This window comes from Saccostrea echinata, unplaced genomic scaffold (genome assembly GCF_033153115.1).
Source record: "Saccostrea echinata isolate AGI-Se365-2 ecotype Australia unplaced genomic scaffold, CSIRO_AGI_Sech_v1 ptg000010l, whole genome shotgun sequence".
Lineage (NCBI taxonomy): Eukaryota > Metazoa > Mollusca > Bivalvia > Ostreida > Ostreidae > Saccostrea > Saccostrea echinata.
The window spans coordinates 2,544,301-2,564,686 of NW_026889759.1; the positions used below are offsets into that span (position 1 = coordinate 2,544,301).

Consider the following 20,386-nt stretch of genomic DNA (forward strand, 5'->3'; position numbering starts at 1 on the left):
ATGCATAAATAAATAGATAAATAATAAATAAATAAATTAATAGAATACGAAATAAATGAAGGAATGAATATAATAAATAAATAAACAAACAAATAAATGAACTTCTTAATGAATTCATCAATTACTTAATTATTAGAATAATAAATAAATAAACAAACATGCATACAAATTAATAAATCAATGAATTAATTAATAGATAATTAATTAATAGATGGAATAATTAATAAATGAAGGAAAGAATGTTATAAATGAATTTAAAATATATATATATATATATATCTTTTAATAAATTAATCAGTTACTTAGTTAATTAATTATAAGAATGATAAATAAATAAATTAAATAAATAAATTAATTAATTAATAATTAAATAAATAAATAAATAAACAAACAAATAAATAAATAAATAAATAAATAAAAGCTAGCTGTAAAGTTGATACATTTATTCTTCTGCTTTTTTAAATAAAAGTTGATCGAATTATGCAAAAATTTCTGCATCTGACTATAGTATCATTCCGCAATACTAGTTTCCATTATATATTCCGAATTTCCTCTCTGCTGTTTTCCGATCTCGATGGAAATTTATTTCACGCATGCGCTCTGCCTGGTTATAGAGGCTGGTTACGAGATCCAAAACAGCATACATATTATACCTCAAATGGCGGAGCGCGAAAGAGAAACACAAACATGTGTAAGTACAAATGAGTACTCTCTTGAGTAATCATACACGTGTTTATCTTTTTAAAATACTTATTATTCTACTTAGTATCGCTTGAATTATATGAAATCAAACTGTACTCAATCATACAATTGTTTTGTTAGTTATGCACGCAATTTCTAAAATATTATGTAGCGACGGAAAAGCAACGGTTGATAACTCTAATATTTGCTAAATTTGTGTTGTCAAAAAATGGCGTGAAAAATAAACGATCGGGTGGTCGTGTGTTACGGACTGATACAGTAAGACGATGAAATGTACAGTCGCAAAAGTTTTTCGGAAACCTTCTTGAAGTATTACTGCAAGTGTATATCGATGAAAATAAATAATTTGCATCAATTCAGTTGGAAAAAAATAATAATGAAATATTCGTTTCAAGAGAAAAAAATTGAATTTCAGAATATACACCAAGAAAACCTGATTATAATAAAACAGAAAAGTACTTTCTATGAGAATTCAATCTAAAAATAATTTTAAATCCTTGTATTCAACACCAAATCACGTTTGATCACATGGACTATTTTTGCCTGACAGGGTTATTTGCCCTTTGCTGTCATTAAGGAAAACGAAAGCATGAGGGGTTTGTAGGATTTTAGTAAATTGCGAGGTGCCAAATGGTCATAACATCATGTGAATATCTTGCTTTCAACAATTTAGTTTATTTTGACTTTGTAAGGTGATGTACGACGATGAGGGTCATATTCAGCGTCACATTTCAGTGCCGTCTGCTTTTCACAAGCTAAAATAATTGTATTAAAAATTGGAGATTGAAAGTTTCTAAATACACTGGTACACTCACAGAAATGGCCTATAACTTACTCGGTAGTTCTATTTATCATTAACCCCCTCCCCCTTCAAGCCAAGCCAACTCAACAACCTTTAAGTTATCTGTAACTAGATCAATTTGTTTTACTTCATAAAAATAATTCATCAATACTTCAAATAAAATTTAGAGAAACCAAAAGAAATCAAGCAGAACTTTGTACATCACATCTTACTGAAAGAAACAACATCTGTAATGTATAAGTAGGTTAAGTGAGAAATTATGGGATTGAGAATTGGGTCATTGAACTTCTTTAACATAAATATTCCAATACATAAATATATGGATGACGATAAAACATATCTTCATTTTGTGCCTCATGCAATACTCTCTTGAATAATTATTATGTATAGCCAGTTTAGCTTTTCTTGTAACTTTCTAATACTAAAATAAAATGTGTGCGAGTTTGATGTGTATGTAAAAAATTTGTGGATTTATTAACTTCTATTTTACTTGCTGAGGCTTAATTATGATGCACTTACAGAATTTCTGATCATGATATTTTAAGTTTCATAACTTTAAACCTAATCCTTTCGCTTTATCAAAGTAATCATTATTTGTGAAAAACATCTTGTTCCCCCTAGTAAGAATTTTATTCCTAATTTTTTATTGTGTATGTACCCCCTCCCTTTTTCGGGGGGGGGGGGGGGGATATTTTTAAGAAAAAAAATTATTTTGGCAATTCTGATGCTGAATTTACAAAGAAATCTAGCTGGAGAAATATTAAGTTTTTGATATTGATATTTCTCATACTTTTTATCAAGCAAAGAATGAAAAAGATAAAGTGTTACCACATTTCGAATTCTGGCAACCATATAATATTTGTTTTTCATGAGATTATATACACTGGAAAACAATTTAAATATATATTTTTTGTTTATATAATTGTCTTAAAGCACTTTGCATTAAATAAAGAATTGTAGCTAAGTAGGTTTTGTCTCTTTGATTTAAAAAAAAAAATGGCAACACTTTTTGTTTCAAGATGTGAAAAAATGAAAACAAAAAATAATCATAACTTTTTTATTTTTCAACCAATTTCAAAAAATGAAACTGTTTTGGAAATGGTTTTGAAGGCTCTTAAATATAAAGTGTTGCTTTTTAAATTAAGAAGTGCTTTTAAAAATCATGTTCCATAGCTATATTATGTAAAGAAAATTCAGGTTAAAGAATTGTAATTTCATTTTTCAGTTGATTTCGGATTCTTCATGCCAATATGGACTGCAATCAGTTTGGGGTACTGGAAACCGGTTGTTTGTGTTTCCAGGAAAAAATCCCCTCCTTTGCACAGGTACATATAATAGAATCTAGAAAGATGGGACTCTGTACCATTTTTACAGTGAATTTCAAACACTGGTAATTTTACATGTGTTTCTAAATTTTGTTCTTCATTTTGTTGATTAAAGAGAGAAGACCAGCCTCCGGTAAATGGGAAAAGATTCGGGAAGTTCAATGGGACATCGATCTACACCACCCTGTACTTAGGAAAATGGTCAACGATTCACATAGTAAGAACACTGTACAAAGAAAATACAGGAAATTTGTGGGGGGGTTTTCCTGATGAAAATTTAAATATTGGATATAGTAAAAAATCTAGAAAAAATTAACAGCTTGAGTGTTTTACTACTGAAAAGCATACTTGCCAACCTCCAACATGTAAAAATCTGGTCATGACCAGATTTGGAAAGTAAAAAATCTGGTCATAACGCGTAACAACGTTCACGACATATTTACCTTGATTGAATTAAATATAATGTAAGTATTTGTGTATTGAGAATTCTTTTATTAAACAAAGGCTTTAACTTACAATGACAAAAAATTATCAATATTGATTAAATTTACATGTTAAAAAGAGCATCGAAGGTTTCATTCTTCAGTATTGACCTGAATTAAGAGTACATTTTCTTTTTTAAAAAGAGAGCCTTTTCAGTTTGTACTAAATTTGAAAGTATTTCAATCTTGGTTGTGAAATTATTTTTCCTCTCTTTTAATTTATTTGATTAACAAGTGCAATATGTATTAAATGTTCAGTAAGGCCTACACTATCTTTGATCAATTTATTTTAACTAATGAAAGTTGTTTTCCAAGATTCCTTGATATGTACATGATGTTTCTCTTTTTAATTTGTTCCTGTTGGCCCTGATAACGATCTAGTTCTATTGGAAGCCATTTTAAATTGACTTCAAACTTTGATTTGTCAAAACAACTCCCAGGTAATTGTTTACACCTGCACTGATAATTTACTGCCAATACTGGTACACGGCCTACTGGACATAGCCATCGGCATTGTTTACGTAGATCCAAGCTTGGGTTGTAACTGGAAGTTAAAAGTGCAACCTAATTTACGAACCAAATCCGGAAATCGGGAGATTTTCCGAGTTGTTCGGCAAAAATCGGGTGAAAAGCATGACCCGCCGTGTCATAAAAAATAATCGGGTTAAGGGTCGAAAAATCGGGTGTAACCCGACGAAATCGGGTGAGTTGGCAACTATGCTGAAAAGTATACTCGGGGCTTAAATTATGTGTTGCAAGCAGGTAAAAGGACCCTGTCCCAGTTGAAAATTGACTTTTTTTTCTGTGAAAATTAAGGAAAAAATTCCCAAATGACAAACATTGAATTTTTCAGTGCTTTTTATCAACAATCTTGAATTGTGAGATTTATGTAATAATTACATCACATTTTTAAGTAAAATTTTAACGATTAAGAAGGGGTGTAGGGAGGGAAGCGACCTAGCCCTTTCTTCGAACATAACCCACTTTTTCATTGGCTGATCCAAAGTTCTGCACCAACAAAATTGTTTCTCTCTATCAAAGCTGTCAAGTGAAAATTTGATGTCACTGTGAACATAGAAAATTCTTATGATTAAGTGCATCACTTAATAGAATACTTAACGATTGTTGATTGGATGAAAAAGTAGGTTATGTTCTAAATATAAAGACTATGTAAAGGATAAGCGTACATTCTGTCTTTATTCTACAGTAAAACATCATTTGTCATCAGTATTTCCAATTTTTGCATATATTTTTCAATTTCAAATTGTCAATTACCCAAAAGGGTCAATTAAGGGTATACTCATCTATTTACACTTAACTCTGCAATGTAATATGTTTTCTTTAATATATTTTAATGCAAGATTCCTTTCTTTAATATTTTTTTATCCATCATAATGGTTATATTTATAAAAAGTTTTTTTTGTAAAGTTGCATAATGAAATATGATTTCAGATATATTTGTTACCCTGCAACGCCAAGCTTCTCGGTTAAATGGAGCAGCACTTCATGCACAGTAAGTTCAAAGGCATATAATGATTGAGCTGCTTTTTGACAATTCCACGGTGGCAAAATAAAGGTTTTTTTTCCAATGTGGAGATAATAAGTTAAAGAAAAAGCTTTTCAGATACAACACACCAATTTTGTGTGTACCTCAGGCTCTTTGTTTATCAAAGTTTTATTTATACCCATGCAAACAAAGTTTGGAGGGTATATAGGAATCACTTTGTTCATTTGTCTATGCAATCTTGTCCAGACTATATCTTTGTTATGGAGAATTATTGCAAGCTTGTACTTGGTACAAAGATTGTTAATGATCTAAGGGTATGTCAGGACCTTGACCCAAGGTCATTCTGGCAAGTTCAAGGTCATTGGTAGAAAAAATTATAAATTTTTGTCATGTCTACATCTTCCTAGTGAAGACACATTTGAAGTTCATACCTCGCACAAAGATTGCTTATGACCTGAAGGTGTATCATGACCTTGACCCAAAATGATTTGATGAAGTTTAAGGCAACATTTAGAAAATTGTGTTTTTCCTGTCTGAACCATATCATTAGAGACTCATATTTATCACAAATACTACCTATGACCTGAGGATATGTATTGACCTTGACCCAAGGTCATTTCAGCAAGTTCAAGGTCTCTGGCAGAAAAAGTGTGTTACTCGTGTATGGTCTATGACTCTCAAATGGAGTATTATTGGAAGTTGATACTTGACACAAAGATTGCCTATGAGTAAGGTCACTGGAAAAAAAGTGTAAAATTCATGTCAGGTCCATGATTTTCTGATGGAGAAGCATTGGAGGTTCGTAATTCATTCAAAGGTTACTTCTGACCATAGGATGTGTCAATTTTTTTAACCAAGGCAATTTTGGCAAGGTTTCATTTGGAACGTTGAATATTGGTACTTTAAAAAAAATCCAGTGGGAGGTTATAATTTTGTGAGCTCGCTCACAGTACCTCTAGTTTCTTTTTGGCATCAAAAATAACCCCCTATCTAATTTAGGATTAATTTAAGGGAGGCATAAGAAAAATGATGTCAAGTGCTTATAGATTTTATAGACATGAGGAAACTTAAAGTTTTATACAATGTTTTGTCAAAAGGTGTGTACATCCATGTATTAATGCATGAAATACTTATATATTAAACAATATTTCTTATTCATTTGCCTTTTTATGAAAGTTAAATAACTACATGTATTACCATTTTGACAGAATATTAAAGTCAAGCAAACACTACAGAGCAACACAAAAAGCCTACCTAAAGGATATGGAGGAAATGATAGGTATGTTACTCCATCATCTGTATAGATTATATTGTACTGTAGGTGTACATCTGTATAGATTATATTGTACTGTAGGTGTATTTGTTTAAGCTTATTCAAATGTAGCACAGACAAAGACCAGGTCTATTTTCCACAGTCATGCTTTTAAGCTGTCAGTATTTAGTGTTTTACATTTTTGTGGTCGTCCTGAGTTGGTGCACAAACGGCACCAAAGGTGTCAAAATATGTATCCCACTAAAATGATATGTGTGTACAGTATGTGAAAAAGTGCAAGAAATTCAGTTAAATTGTCTTCTCAGTTACCGTATTATTTTCAAAATTTCTTGCACCATATGGTATTTATTTAAAAAAATTGTGCTGGAAAAAAAATTACTTGATATTTGTATAGAGAGCAGCAGAGATGAGGACCAAAGGCAGCAGTACATGGAACACATCAAGCTATTGGATATGTCTGAGCTCATCTGGAGTCTGTGTGAAATCCTCTTCATAGAGAGCCCCGTTGGTAAGCTTGTTTGTTTAAAATCCTCTTCATAGAGAGCTCAGTTAGTAAGCTTGTTTGTTTAAAATCCTCTTCGTAGAGAGCCCCGTTGGTAAGCTTGCTTGTTTAAAATCCACTGCATAGAAAGCTCTGTTGGTAGCTCTTCATAGAGAGCTTTCTTGGTAAGCTTATTTCATTGAAATCTTCAAAGAGAGATCTGTTAGTATGCTTGTTTGATTGCAATCTTCATAGAGAGGTCTGTTGGTAAGCTTGTTTAATTGAAATCTTCTTCAAAGAGAGCCCTGTTTGTTAACCTGTCCTTCACAGTTTTTCTCTAAGATTAGGATAGATTTTTGGTTACACTGATGTATGACAGTTTACAGATAGTAAAGTAGCCTGAAAGTTGCAGATTTTATATTTTTGCTGACAAAAATTGAAAATAGTTATCTGAATTTTGAATTCTTTGTTGTTTATATACACAATTAGGTAAGAGTATTACTTGCCGTATATACTCGCCTATAAGTCGTTTTTTTTTTTGGGAGTTAAATTTTGGTCCAAAACTCCGTGTCCGACTGATAGGTGAGTCATAGAAAGATTGGTATTTCTCTGAATGACGAAAGGTAGTATTTTATAAACAATCCCGCCAATTTTCGTTGAAAAGAGTCTTTATATATTAAATTATTTGATTATGCATAAATACATGTATTTATAAATTTTAATAGATTTATTTTTATCTTAAGTGCACATTACTTATTTTTTAATGATATAAATTACTTATCAACATCATTTTTTAAGAATATTGATTAAAACCAGGTTAAAACATAAGAGCATTGATTTGATATTGTCAACCTATTCTGGCAAAAAGTTGTACTGACTTATAAGTGGGTCAGTGGTAAATCGCTCCAAAATAACTGCAGAAAATACAACTGACTTAAAGGCACACTGACTTATATGCGAGTATATATGGTATGTTTAGGGTCAATGATATGATACACAAAGAATTTGCTGATAAGAGTTTCACTTGTTAGAAACAATACTGTGAATTTCTTGTAGGTGGTCTTGTTGTTCCCCAGTTACTGGACTGGTGGAAGATTCATTTTACAACACCTGAGAAGATGTTTGGTGATCTATTGAGAGAAGAACAGCCAGGAAATATTTCTACTTATTGGGATACAGTAAATTTCTAGTTGTTTCCAAATTAAAATTCTTTATTTTAACCACATTAATAAAATCAAAAAAGAAAGGATGCTTCTGCCTATATATGCAACATGTGGATTAAAAGTACTGTATAGGGCGACAATAATTTGAGATGTAAATATTCACGTTGTTAATAAATACGTGAATTCAAGAAACAGTGAATAAGCTTTAAGTAAACTAATATTACCTCAAGCACTTGTCACCTAATTTTATCAACATTTTGAGTAACCCAGATTTTTTTTTTTCAATTTTATTTATTCAAATAACTCTCGGACTTCCTTTATTTTGTTGACGTATTGCATTTACCAATGGTTTTTGCTGTGATGTCTTGTCCCCTCAAAAAGGAGAATTTTGGGTGATGTGTGTCAGTTTTACCTTGGTATAACAACTGTGGGGGTAATACGACACCACTCCTTATAATAGCAAGCAGGGAAGTCATTTGACATTTAGTCCAATACGTTTAACAGCAATTGTCTCAATCATTTTGAATACTGATGCAGATCAGGGAAAGAAACCAATGTAGGTGGTTTGAAATTATGATTTTTAAAAATTTTTACACCAGTTCCGCAAATTCATCAAGCTGGGATAGTGTCCGAGGAGAAAAAAACGTGAAAATTACTACCCGTGGAATTAATTCTCTATACAGAAAATTCTCTCATAGACAGTGGGTGTAGTGCCTGAATAGAACACATTATTAGGAGACCATGTATATAAGAAAAGCTCACTATGCTTTCAGTGTTATTTAACATTGTCAAATAATGATGATCTTCCAATACTGTGTGCTTGTTCTTTCAGATTTTTCGATTGGTGCTACAAGGTCAGGTGGAGAGGGCTTGGCGTCTACTCTCCCTACATTCAGCAAGTCAGACTGATGACTTCCAAACTCTGATCAGCTTACTCAAGAGAATGCCACTTCTCACGGTAAGTGTTTTTGAAGTTGGACTTGAAATTGTAAATTGAAAAAGTTTTTACATAGCAAGTATTGCCAAAACCCAGAATTTCAATGATGCAGGGATATGATCTCTCTGTACACTAGTTTGATTATTATGAAAAAATATTTCTTTTCAAGAATATTTACATGTACACTGTATTTGGTGCAGTAGATGTGTATTGTGTTTATATGCCAGTCTGTGATGGTACATATTTTGGTATGGCATTCATGTCTGTCTATCTGTCTAGCTGAGATATAGTCAAATTTCATTAGGGCCCCGCAAGGATTTGCGGATGCCCTATAGTAATCACTCTGTCTGTCCGTCTGTCTGTCTGTCTGTCTGTCCGTCTGTCATTCTTCCGTCCACAAATTTTCTGTTTTTTTCTAATAACTTTTTTTAGGGTTGACCAGTTAAGTTCAAATTTGGTATGTTGGTTGAATAGGCAGTAAGACATATTTTGATGCTAAGTTTGGTTCTCTATGTCATCTGGTTTGGAGCTGGGGTGGTGGGGTATATTCCTTAACTTTATGTAAGAGTTAATGGGCAAAGAGAGATAACTGCTGAGAATGTTCCTATTGTAAACTATGAAAGGCTGCAATAAATCTCTTGGGATTAATTAACTTTCCTCTTGAAGAAAATCCAAAGCATTTATCTTTATCTGCCACATTGAGATTTAAAATTAACACCTCTGTCTGCAAATGAAGTTTGTTTTGAAGTTGAGGTCAATTCTGAATGATGTTTACATTCTCTGAAATGTGGATTTAAATAATGTTCTACTTTATTTTGTTAAAATACACAATAAGTTATGATTTTTTTGAATTCTAAAAACAAGATATAGATAAAGATATCGTTTTTATTATTATTTTCTTTTTTCTTTTTTTTTCTTTTTTTCTGCCTTATGTAAATTCAAGAATACTAATTATTTTAACATGTATTCAGATAATAACCTCATTCTATCATTGCTGAAAAAGTTCTTATTGTAAACTTAGAAGAAAAGATTGAGAGAGCAGTACATATAATTAATCCCGTGGGTTTGATTGTCTTGCTGGTATATTATATATATATATTTTAGAGGGTTATCTTTCTGTCACTTTAAGATTAATTAACACCTTTGTCTGCAACTGATATTTGTTTTGAAGTTAAGGTCAAGCCTGGGTGATATTTGCATTCACTGAAGGCTGGCATTTTAGGAAACACATGCTTCATTCATTTTTAAATATACATTTAATTGAGTTATTGTAGATATGATGTTTTTTACTGCCTTATGTAAATACAAGGATCATACTATTTACAGATTGTTGGATATTTAGCAGTTGCTGTTGCTTAATCTTTATATATTTTGAAATTTTTTGGAATCAAGTAAAATTCTCATCCCGTAATCTGCACCCTTGTATTTCTACACCTCGACGGAGCCCTTGCTGACTGGTCAGATTTCTAGTTTATTCAAAGTTGATGAGACTGAGTTAAAATTTCAAGATATCCGGGTTCAAGAAATTGAGACTAACATTCATAATGAAAGTGTGGTTGTTATATTTACTTCTCTCTCACTTTGCTATATCCATGGTATTCAAGATATCAATGTTCTAGATACTGAAGTTCAACTGTAATTATGGTCAGATATTATTTATGATTATTTTAAAAATAAAAAAAAAATTTACGTGATTTTTAATCATTAACTATGTGTTAATTTCTGATGGAAAAAAAGCCATGTTTACAATTTTAGATCAGATGTGTATATGCTTCTCCCTTCAAAGAAGCAGGATTTCTCTCTGAAGTAACTTGTACACAGAAACAAAGACAATGTTTGCCCAAAATGCTTGAGAATAAGCTAACTGGTTAAAAGCATGCTTACAGAAAGTTTCAGTGACATTATATCTGTATAATTATATTTTGTCCTGTTGCAGCAATTATACAGAGGTTGTTCGGTGGCAGAGTTTGACATGAAGTGGCGACATTGGAGAGATGAATGTCAAAGAAACTATGAGGAACAGAAGTTCTCCACAAACGCAAATTTAGAAACAGTAGTTAGGGTAAAGTTTACAGTAGTTAGGGTAAAGTTTGTGCTGTTTATAAATTCTCTGAAGACAATAAATGAGAATATAAATTTACTACATGGATGAAATGAAATGAAGACTGTCTGTACATGTACTTAGAGCATAGATTGCAAATTTTGATGTCTTGTTAGGGGCGTTTATGGTAAAAAAAAGTTTTGATTACAGCAGTAATTAAGTATTTATAGTAAGGACTTTTTTCTTACCCTCTGAATGGAGAAGCCCGATATTTTGCTGACAGTCAATGATAATTTGGCAGAGAATTATTCAAAAATTATTTAAATAACAAAAAATTATACTAACTTCGTTAAGAATGGTAGAAGGATTGTTTTAATTCTACATACTGTTTTACTTTTAATATTGACACTGTTGATCGTGTTTGAGTAGCTTCTGTGTGGTGAAGATGCGGTGTTGTTTTACTTTTAGTATTGACACTGTTGATTGTGTTTGAGTAGATTCTATGTGGTGAATATGCGGTGTTGTTTTACTTTTAGTATTGACACTGTTGATTGTGTTTGAGTAGATTCTATGTGGTGAGGATGCTGTATTCAGTGAAGTGAAGGAGTTCTGTGATCCCTGGTATCACATGTTGATAGCTAAAGCCCTCTACCAGGACCCAACAATTAAAGCTTGTGATCTCCATTATTATATCCAGGTAATTAACAACTTTGAAATTTAAATGAAGTTGAATTTAGACAAAAATAAGGTTTTTAACAGGATTTCTGTAGTAAAAATCTAGTTATTGAAATGGTGAAAATGTTATGTAGAGCAGGTACATGTTTAAATTGTAAGCATATTTGATATGAATATGTTTTTTACGCTGAATTCAAATAAAAGACTGATATGCATGTATTTACATTTTGTCCCTGATATTGTAGAGTTGTCAAGATGAGTACAGAAGCACTACTAGGATGGGAGAACTAGACAGTATTTTACTGTACACTCTAGAGTCTGACGTGTATCAAGTCATCAAGGACAGCAGGTAGATTTCTGAGATACGACAGTGAAATTTTAATTTGGGGGGGGGATTAAAACAATAATGGGGGAATTGCTGCAACCCTTCATGTAGATACAACCCTTACTGTAAAATTCTGTCCTGTTGCAGCATTAGATCCTTTTGTATCTTCACATGTAATCTGTGAAGTACTGCTAGCACTTAGTTAATGGCAGGTTTCTCTATTACTTTGTATGTTTTAAAGTCAGTATATCTTTAAAGGCAGATAACTTCCAAATAACTGCTAACGATAGTTGTTCTCCTGCCTACATCCAAGTCAATTTTCAAAAGTTAACACATTTGAATAATTTTTCATATCTATATAGATATTTATATGAATTTTCATAAAACATTACTTCTTTGGGAAAACAAAGATACATAACTCTATAATTTTGGTAAACTTGTGTTTTTCACTATAGAAATCAATGGAAAATGGAAAATATTTTTAAAACATCTCCCCCCCACCCCCGTGAAACAAAAATTCCTTTTTTACAGGTAATGTGGACTGTCATTTCACAAATTCATACCAAAGCTTTTTGTGTTTCACGGGGGGAACATATGTTTACAGACAAAAAAACTACAAAAATGCATATTTTTTCACCAATTTCAAAGGGGTTTATAACTAAAACATTGTATTTTATTAATAATATATGTTTAATTTTATATGAGTAAAACATAAAAAAAGATTTAAGGAACATTTATTCATATCCAAGAATATTTTAAAAGGTGGTGATGCTTTAAAGCCCGATTTCAATGAAAAATATTGTCTACCCCCCTTATTTTAAGAGCTGGAATTAGGGGTAATTAACTATTTAACACTGGTATTAAAATTATCAGTCAATTACAATTGAACTGTTCTTTGCATTAAACAAAGGTTTTACGGCCAAATTACCATTAGTATTGAATTAAATGGATGTAAAATGTAGGGGGGAATCGAGAGTTAGCGTGCGTAGTTCCTATACGTGTACTGCATCAAAAGATTTTTATAATGACTCATTTTCAAGATTTTGTGCAGTCTCATTCCATATTAATATTAAGAACCTGAGTGTATATGACTAGAATTATAATTACATGTATCTGCCTCTCTGACAATTTTGTTAGGCAAGAAATTTAATTAAGTAGTACTTTATGGTGCTGATAATAGTATTCAGTATGTAAATCGGTGTGCTTTGTAACTCAGTACCTCTACAGAGTTGTTGCTTAGTTTTTGTCTTTTTCTGTCAGGTCTGTGTTTAGTAATGGCTGGTTCGTAGCTCACCTAACAGACCTACTTCAACATTGTGGACAGTTAGACACTCATAGATTACAGTAAGTACACTTGACTGTTAACACTCTTGATTTGATTACCTGATGTTACCTGACAAAAAAGTCTTGCTAGTGACAAAAAGTCTTGATAGTGACAGAAAGTCTTGCATGAACTTTGATTTGGTATACTTTTTATGCTGCAGGACAGTTCAGTCAATTCCTAATATATCTTCAAATATAAACTGTAAAAACCAGTAAATGGGGTCCCATAAGGAAGGGGGGGGGGGTAAATTTATATTGCTCATATACATGTACATGTATTATAATCATAAAAAAACTGCTGTTTACTACAGATTTGGGTCAGATCTGAGAGAATTCCTCCTGTTAGAATATGCGAGTTCCCTCATGTCACACCAAAGGTGAGATTCTGCTGTACTCAGAAATTCCATATATTGATATGATACATTAGTCAGCTTTCTGAGGGCTCAGAAGAGCCCCCAATATCCTCTCTCTCTCTTTTTTTTTTTTTTTTAAAAATGGATAATTTATAATGAGAGTATTTAAAAGTATCTTAGGACTAATCTTTACAAAAGTACATTTATCCTAGCAGATAGCAACACCTGAACTTGTAATTTTGTGCTATTTTTTTTCTCTCTCTCTTCAGTTTGTGGATAGTTGGTGTTAGTTATCTTGACCATTGTGCAGAATTTGGAAGGTCAGTTTTATGTCCTTTATATGAATATGTATACACAGGACTTTTAGCAATGGTCTTGATTTAGCAGAAGCTGCTTTGCGTGAAAGGTGCTAAGTTAGTAAATAGAACACACAGCCAAATGTAATATTTTTACAGTATTTGTTGACAACCTTAATTTCATTTAAAAGTGTCCATGTAAATTACTTAATTTTATTTCATTGTAGGAAATACCTTGAATTATACTTGGATCACATTCCAGTAGATTCTGAAAGAAAGGCAAACAAAATTCTGAAGATCTGTGAAGACCGCAACATGACAGAACAATGTAAGGGAAACAACATCTTATTAAAGTTGATACCAGAGGTCCTTGTCAGCTTTACAATGGGGTCTGTCTCTGGACTTAAAATTTCTTATAAATGTTGATGTACATGTATAATTGCCATTATTGTAGAGCTGAGGAGACTAACACTACAGTTACTTGTCATGAATATGTAACTTTAAAAAAAAGAAAAATATACACTAGAGGAATATCTATTAATTGCCTCAATACCTTAACAGGCTAATTTTAGGTTTTTCCTTAAGAATTTCAAGAGGGATTGTACAACTTTCAGAACTGGACAAAGCAAATCTTGAAAGGCAAAATGAACAGTTTTTATGCAACTTGATTCTTTTAACTTTGCACCTAAATTAAGTCTACTCCAGTGGTTATGTTTTCTAAATAAAAACATGCTCAGTATGTTTTGGTTTATTGCTTTCTTCATGTCAAATATTCATACTGTTTTTATTTTGCCATTTATTGGTTAATTACATTGGAATAAATGCTCATCTGTGATTGAGATTTCTATACTTTGGTTATTAACGCAAAGGATTTCCAAATTTACAATTTTTTATAGGCCTTTATATATTGTCTTATCCTTTGCTTTTGTTAAAACATGAGAATATAATTGTTGTGAACAGATTTATATTTCGAACAGATCTCTACTGTGAACAGATTTCTGTTGTGAACAGATTTGTACTGTGAACAGATTTCTAATGTGTTTCTATTATGATTGTAGCCAAAAGTATCTGTAAAGTGATGGGGATGAGATGTATTAAGAACAAACGGCTTGGAGCTGCTCTCACTTGGTTTTTGAGGTCAAAAGTAAGAGTTCATGCAAAAGTAGAAAAAAAAATATTTTAGAATATTTTACATTTACTAATGCTTTGTCAGTAATTTTCTTACTAGTAAAGCCAGGGGTAATAACCTCATAATGTGAGAATATCTGCTTTAATCTCTGAACTCTTTCATCGACTAAAATTTAAGATTCACTAGCTAAGTTACTGTAAATCACTTTTTATTTCTGAGAACCTTATTTTTGTGTAACCACACGAGACCTCACGAAAATTTCATCCTATGATATAAATGATTCTACTGTTAAAGATTACATAGAGCAATTACTGAAATTCTTGAAAATTTTGTTTCGCTTATAAATACAGTGGCGCCATTTATCCGGACGCTTCACCTTACGGACGATATTTTTTGGGAACCGATTTTTTCCACGTTATACTGTCTCATCCAGAAAGTCGTGTTCCGCATCCGGACGGTCAGTTTCTACTACAAAACATAATAGTTCATTGAAAAATAACCCGTTTATCCGAACGGTATTTTTTCAAAAAACGACATTTTCACACTTATCTGCAGAAGTGTTAATTGTTGTAAAAACTTTGGCCATGCAGTCAGTTTGAAGGCGGTTACCTGTGACCTACAAACAATAGCGTCTAAAATGAGCGTGTGTTTACCTCAATTAAATCACACGTCTATAATGAAGCTCGAAGAATTTAGCTTAAATTGTGCATTAATTAAATAAAAAAAAAACGTTCAAAATCATATTGCTAATCGTATATACATCTGTAAATTTATGAGAATTTTGGAGAGTTATAAATAAAAATTAACAATAAAACAAGCGATTTCATAATGACCTTGGTCATGTTGACTGCATTAGTTTAAAATATAGTTTTCCATTTCTATAAAAACGTAAATGTATTTGAAATGCTTTTTTTCACAGGACAGTTTAAAAAGGTACATAATTGAAGAATGTCTTTCTATTTAATGTAATAATCCGCCTATAAAGGTACGAAACTTTAGAAAAGAAATATAAAACTGGCTTTGGGTATAGAAGTTTATTACTTTTTCCAAGGTATTTTTTTTTTTAAATCGAAATTTAAACTTAGAGTCTGTAGAAAATTAATATTGATAATCTGACATTAAGATGACTTGTGTTTATGTTGAATGTTTACAGTACTTTCACTGATTGCGCATGTTTCAGTCAGCTTTCAGTTTTCAGTTACTATAATAGTCCTGTGTACTGAAGATATGGGGTTAGTTTGTATTTGAACATTTTCAACTATGATGCTGTCATATTTAATGAGCTTCAATAATTATAGAAGATGGTGAAATAAAACTGTTATAGATCAAAATTTGCTCAGCCCATAAAGTCACATGCCAAAAAGAAGGCAAAAAAAAAATCCCTGTGTTAAAAAGGGAGGTCTCGGCATAAAATTGCCTATCCATTTTTTTATTGTGTAAATTACATTTTTTAAAATATATTTTTCTTTAATTAATTACTTCTTTTAAAACTATAAAATAAAAACAATAAACCAAAATATTACAGTTTTTTTTTCCTTTGCCTACACATTTGATACCAGTATGTGCATATATACATGCTTGGAGAGGGTTTATTAAGAGGTGATTCACTTATCCGGATGATTCATTTATCGGGACGATTTTTTGGGGACGGAGGTGTCCGGATAAATGAGGCGCCACTGTACAAAACAAAATCTCGCGAAAATAAGGTGTGAAAATTTAGTGATCTACAGTAGTAGATAGAAGACTTACATTTAAAGAATTCTTTGTTCATAATTTTCCAGGATGTTGGATTCGCCACAGTTCTTGCAGAAAAGTATGTATATTTGACACAGCAGTATCCTTCTGTAATTGTTCTGATGGTAAATCAGTAATAAGAGTATTTCAGCAAAGCATTTTCTAAAAATTTAATGTCTTGTATTTTCTGTCAGATTTTTACTGGAGTACAGTGAGAATGGAGAGTTCACGAACCTTGACCTAATAGATCACCTGGGCCCATCCATGTTACTAAGCAACAGACTAACATTTTTAGGTTTGAATGTTATTTTATTTACAGGTTCATTATTTTTTTTTTCTAGAAATAATAATTAATCATCTAATGAGTATTTGAATATATTGAAATTACAAATCAGAAAAAGAGATTGTATAAAGAGTTCCATGGTGAATTATTCATTCAAATTTATTCTTTAAGTCTTTGCAACTGCCTAAGTTTTGATTAACTTCAGTGTTAAATGGTGTATATTTAAAGGAAAATATCGGGAGTTCCACAAGCTTTATTCTGAGGGGGAGTATCGAGCTGCTGGAGACTTACTACTGGCCCTGTTACAAGCTCGACTGGCTCCAAAGCAGTAAGAGATTTTTTAACTTCCCTTGCCCTGTATAATTTTGTCAGGAGACCTACTGTATGAAGCTGACTTTTTTACTGCAAGGCAAATTTTTAAGGTTCACTTTCTGATAAGAGAGATAACTCTAACTAGGATAAATATTATTCCTGTATAAAATTGTCAGGTTGATAGGCCATATCTCTCAAATGATGCCCTGTAAGATAAATTGAATTAGAGTGCATTTTAATGATGAATAAGATTTCTTAAGAAAAGTCATTAGCATTAATTAAAGGAAAAAATTATATTTCTTATTAAGTAAACAAAGGGACACATTATGACAGAGTTCTTTTTTAAAAAGTTTTCTTCCCAACATTTTATTTTAATGAATTGTAAATACTTTGCATCCCAGCAATATCATCTTGTAGTGATGTTTGGTTTTTAATATCCCATGAGGAATTAAAGTTTTATAATCTTCATCTGTATAGCTCTTGCATTACTTTTTAGGTTTTGGATAACATTGTTAATTGATGCACTACCTCTACTTAAGAAAACAGAGGTGAGTTTTACATTTATTTTGCTTTTTTATACCTTAATTGATATAGGTACTGAGTAGCAGTAATCTATGTACAGCAACTAACTGACAACCTATTCATGGTCAATACCAACTCTTGGATAGTCAGCCAGACAATGCAGTAGCATGCATAATTTTCCTGCTACACAACAATGTAGTTACAAGACTTTACTGTAAATTTCCACAGTTTTTGTGAACACCCAGTATCTAGTATTCAGAACTTTATTTTTACAGCTCATCTTCAACAGTCAACAAACATATGAACTCATGCAGTGCCTTGAGGAACTGACCACAGAGTATAGTCTGGGAAAGAAAATAGATGGATTAGTATGTTCGCTTTATTATACTACAATTGAACTTCGGTATCTCAAACATGGATATCTCAAATACCATGGATATGTCGAAGTGATTTTGAAGTGCCAAGCGCTTATTTCTTAAGTATTTTACCATGGATATCTCGAATCCTCCCATATCTTGAAGTATTTTCTTGGTCCCGTGAAGTTCGAGATAACGAGGTTTGACTGTATATACATGTTCAAAAAATTTATTTCATAAAAGATTGTTTCATTACTTTTGGTTTTCTTCCTCTAAAGAATTCTTAGTTACTTTAAAATAAGTTGGAAAATCAGGCAGCAATATCTTAAAATGGACCTTTTGTAAGTTTTATCTTGGAATCTGAATTATCTCGTCTCTAATAATATAGAATAAATTATCAAAGTCAGATTCAATATTTAAAGAAATAAAACAATATTTCAATATATTGACTTCAGGGATTCACAGAAGCTAGAAAAGACCAACTGGATGCGTTGAAATTAACATTGACCGAGAACTTAGCCAAAGCCATACTTCAGGAAGGGACAGTGAAAATATTTTGAGATATCGTACAATTATGATCCCAAGGCAGCATCAAAATGACAGATTCCTAATTTGGGGAATGGAATTGTGCCCAGAAAGATTCGTAAACTTTATTTGCTAAATACAAAATGAATGTGTTACTTGAAGTTACTAGGTTGCATAAAATGTGTTCAACTTTTTACATTTATTGAAACTGTGACAAAACTCTCATTGTTATAATTTGAATCAGAGAATTTAGAAGTCAAAATTAAAAAAAAAAATTTAGGACTCGTTGTGACTTTCAATATTTTGAAAGAATCTGATTATGTGGATCCTTAAAACAAAAAAGTGAATCAACAATGTTTATTTCTTAAGAGGGCATTTACATTCTTCTTACATCACTTGAAGAAATGCAGATTGAATGTGCAAATTGATTCAGGACATACATTTGTGTCTTCCTGCCATACATGGATGTGAATTTCATGTCAATGTTAATGGAATATGATGTAAATGTCAATGGGACGTAATGTTAGTAGCATGTATTGTTACTTCCTACAATATTTGTGACATTTTAGGTACATTCAATCAAATTAAAGAATTCACTCTGTTCAAGATGGAGATGATATTTATTTCTATAATAGTTTATACAAAAATGACCTTGCAATAAGTGGCTGCCAAAAAATGCATGAAGATTTGGAGAGTAGACCTATTTTCAAATGAAATTTAGTATGATGTTTAGAGCTATAAGGTTGGGAAGCCCAAATCTCACCAAACCCACCGTCCGTCCAGACGACCTTGAGCATCTATGGTGAGTATGGTCTAAGGGCAACAAAATGTGTGAGTTTTGGTCTCTGTCTCCCTGGGGCATGAAAGAAGGGACCAAAATCATTAAAAAAATTGAAATCTTCATTACTGTTAGACATAAAGCAATCACAATGTTGGCATTGTAATTATAGGCATTGAGCGTTCCACCAAAATTGTGAAATTCATGGCTCAGGGTCAGGTTTTTGGTGTGTGGGAGGGACTGTACTGATCATATAGTGAAAAATGCATTATTATTATAATATTTTTTTTGGGGGGGGGGGGGGGGGGGAAGAGGTGAATCCTTTTCTCTAATCCTAGGCATTTAGCAGGCAAACTAAGTAAATGCCAGTAGTTGTAATGAGCAAAGGTTCTTTTAATCAGATTTGTGAAATTCGAAACCACTGGGTCAGGTATTCTGGTGCTACAACTCGATTATGTAGGGGGATTTTAACTATACTTTGAGAGAAGTTACTTCCCTTTGATTATTCTATCTATGATATAAATAACTCAGGTGACCGTTAAGGCCCATAGGTACTTACAGTACCCATATAATGTTAGAATGGCAAAATATGAAATATCGAGTGCGCTTGAAATAAAAGATAACACAAGAGTCTGACACATCGGCTTCATATTTGGATATTTTACCAAAAAAAAAAAAAACGTTAAAAAAACCTAAGGAGTAACAACCAAACTTTATCACTTGCATACGGGGTTTATATCTCTCGGTTGATTCGATTTGCAAGAGCATGCTCTACGTACGAACAATTTCTAAAACGAAGCAAGCCATTGACAAACAAATTGATGAAACAAGAATATCAACAGTTTCGTTTAAAGTCATCATTTCGCAAGTTCTATGGTCGATACAATGACCTTGTCGGCAAATACAATCTATCATTAAATCAAATGCTGACTGACGTTTTTCATACTAATTGTTAGGCCATTATTACGGATTTTTCCGTTTTTCCCGATCATGACAAGGAGCACACGGCGGGTGTGACCGGTTGGCAGGGGATGCCTACTCCTCCATGGCACCTGATCCCAC

At 32.1% G+C, this 20,386-nt stretch overlaps 1 protein-coding gene across 1 annotated transcript; it reads left to right on the forward strand.

Moving 5' to 3' along the window:
• Positions 1-658: 658 nt before the first annotated feature.
• LOC133184139 (nuclear pore complex protein Nup85-like) lies at positions 659-19,152 on the forward strand. Its single transcript, XM_061319017.1, has 22 exons — positions 659-691; positions 2,730-2,829; positions 2,945-3,046; positions 4,764-4,824; positions 6,027-6,097; positions 6,486-6,599; positions 7,629-7,750; positions 8,568-8,693; positions 10,609-10,734; positions 11,279-11,410; positions 11,634-11,737; positions 12,974-13,057; positions 13,348-13,413; positions 13,659-13,709; positions 13,913-14,013; positions 14,744-14,829; positions 16,596-16,627; positions 16,743-16,843; positions 17,060-17,159; positions 17,640-17,691; positions 17,941-18,033; positions 18,477-19,152. Exons 1-22 carry the CDS (start codon positions 659-661, stop codon positions 18,579-18,581), a joined length of 1,962 nt encoding a protein of 653 aa, XP_061175001.1. The 3' UTR covers positions 18,582-19,152.
• Positions 19,153-20,386: the final 1,234 nt, after the last annotated feature.

Bases quoted from the DNA above. Each gene is read 5' to 3' on its own strand.
- LOC133184139 (XM_061319017.1), top strand. From the start codon at position 659: ATGGCGGAGCGCGAAAGAGAAACACAAACATGT. The intron at 692-2,729 runs GTAAGTACAAAT...TTCATTTTTCAG, and splicing joins AAAGAGAAACACAAACATGT to TTGATTTCGGATTCTTCATG. The intron at 10,735-11,278 runs GTAAAGTTTACA...GTGTTTGAGTAG, and splicing joins ATTTAGAAACAGTAGTTAGG to ATTCTATGTGGTGAGGATGC.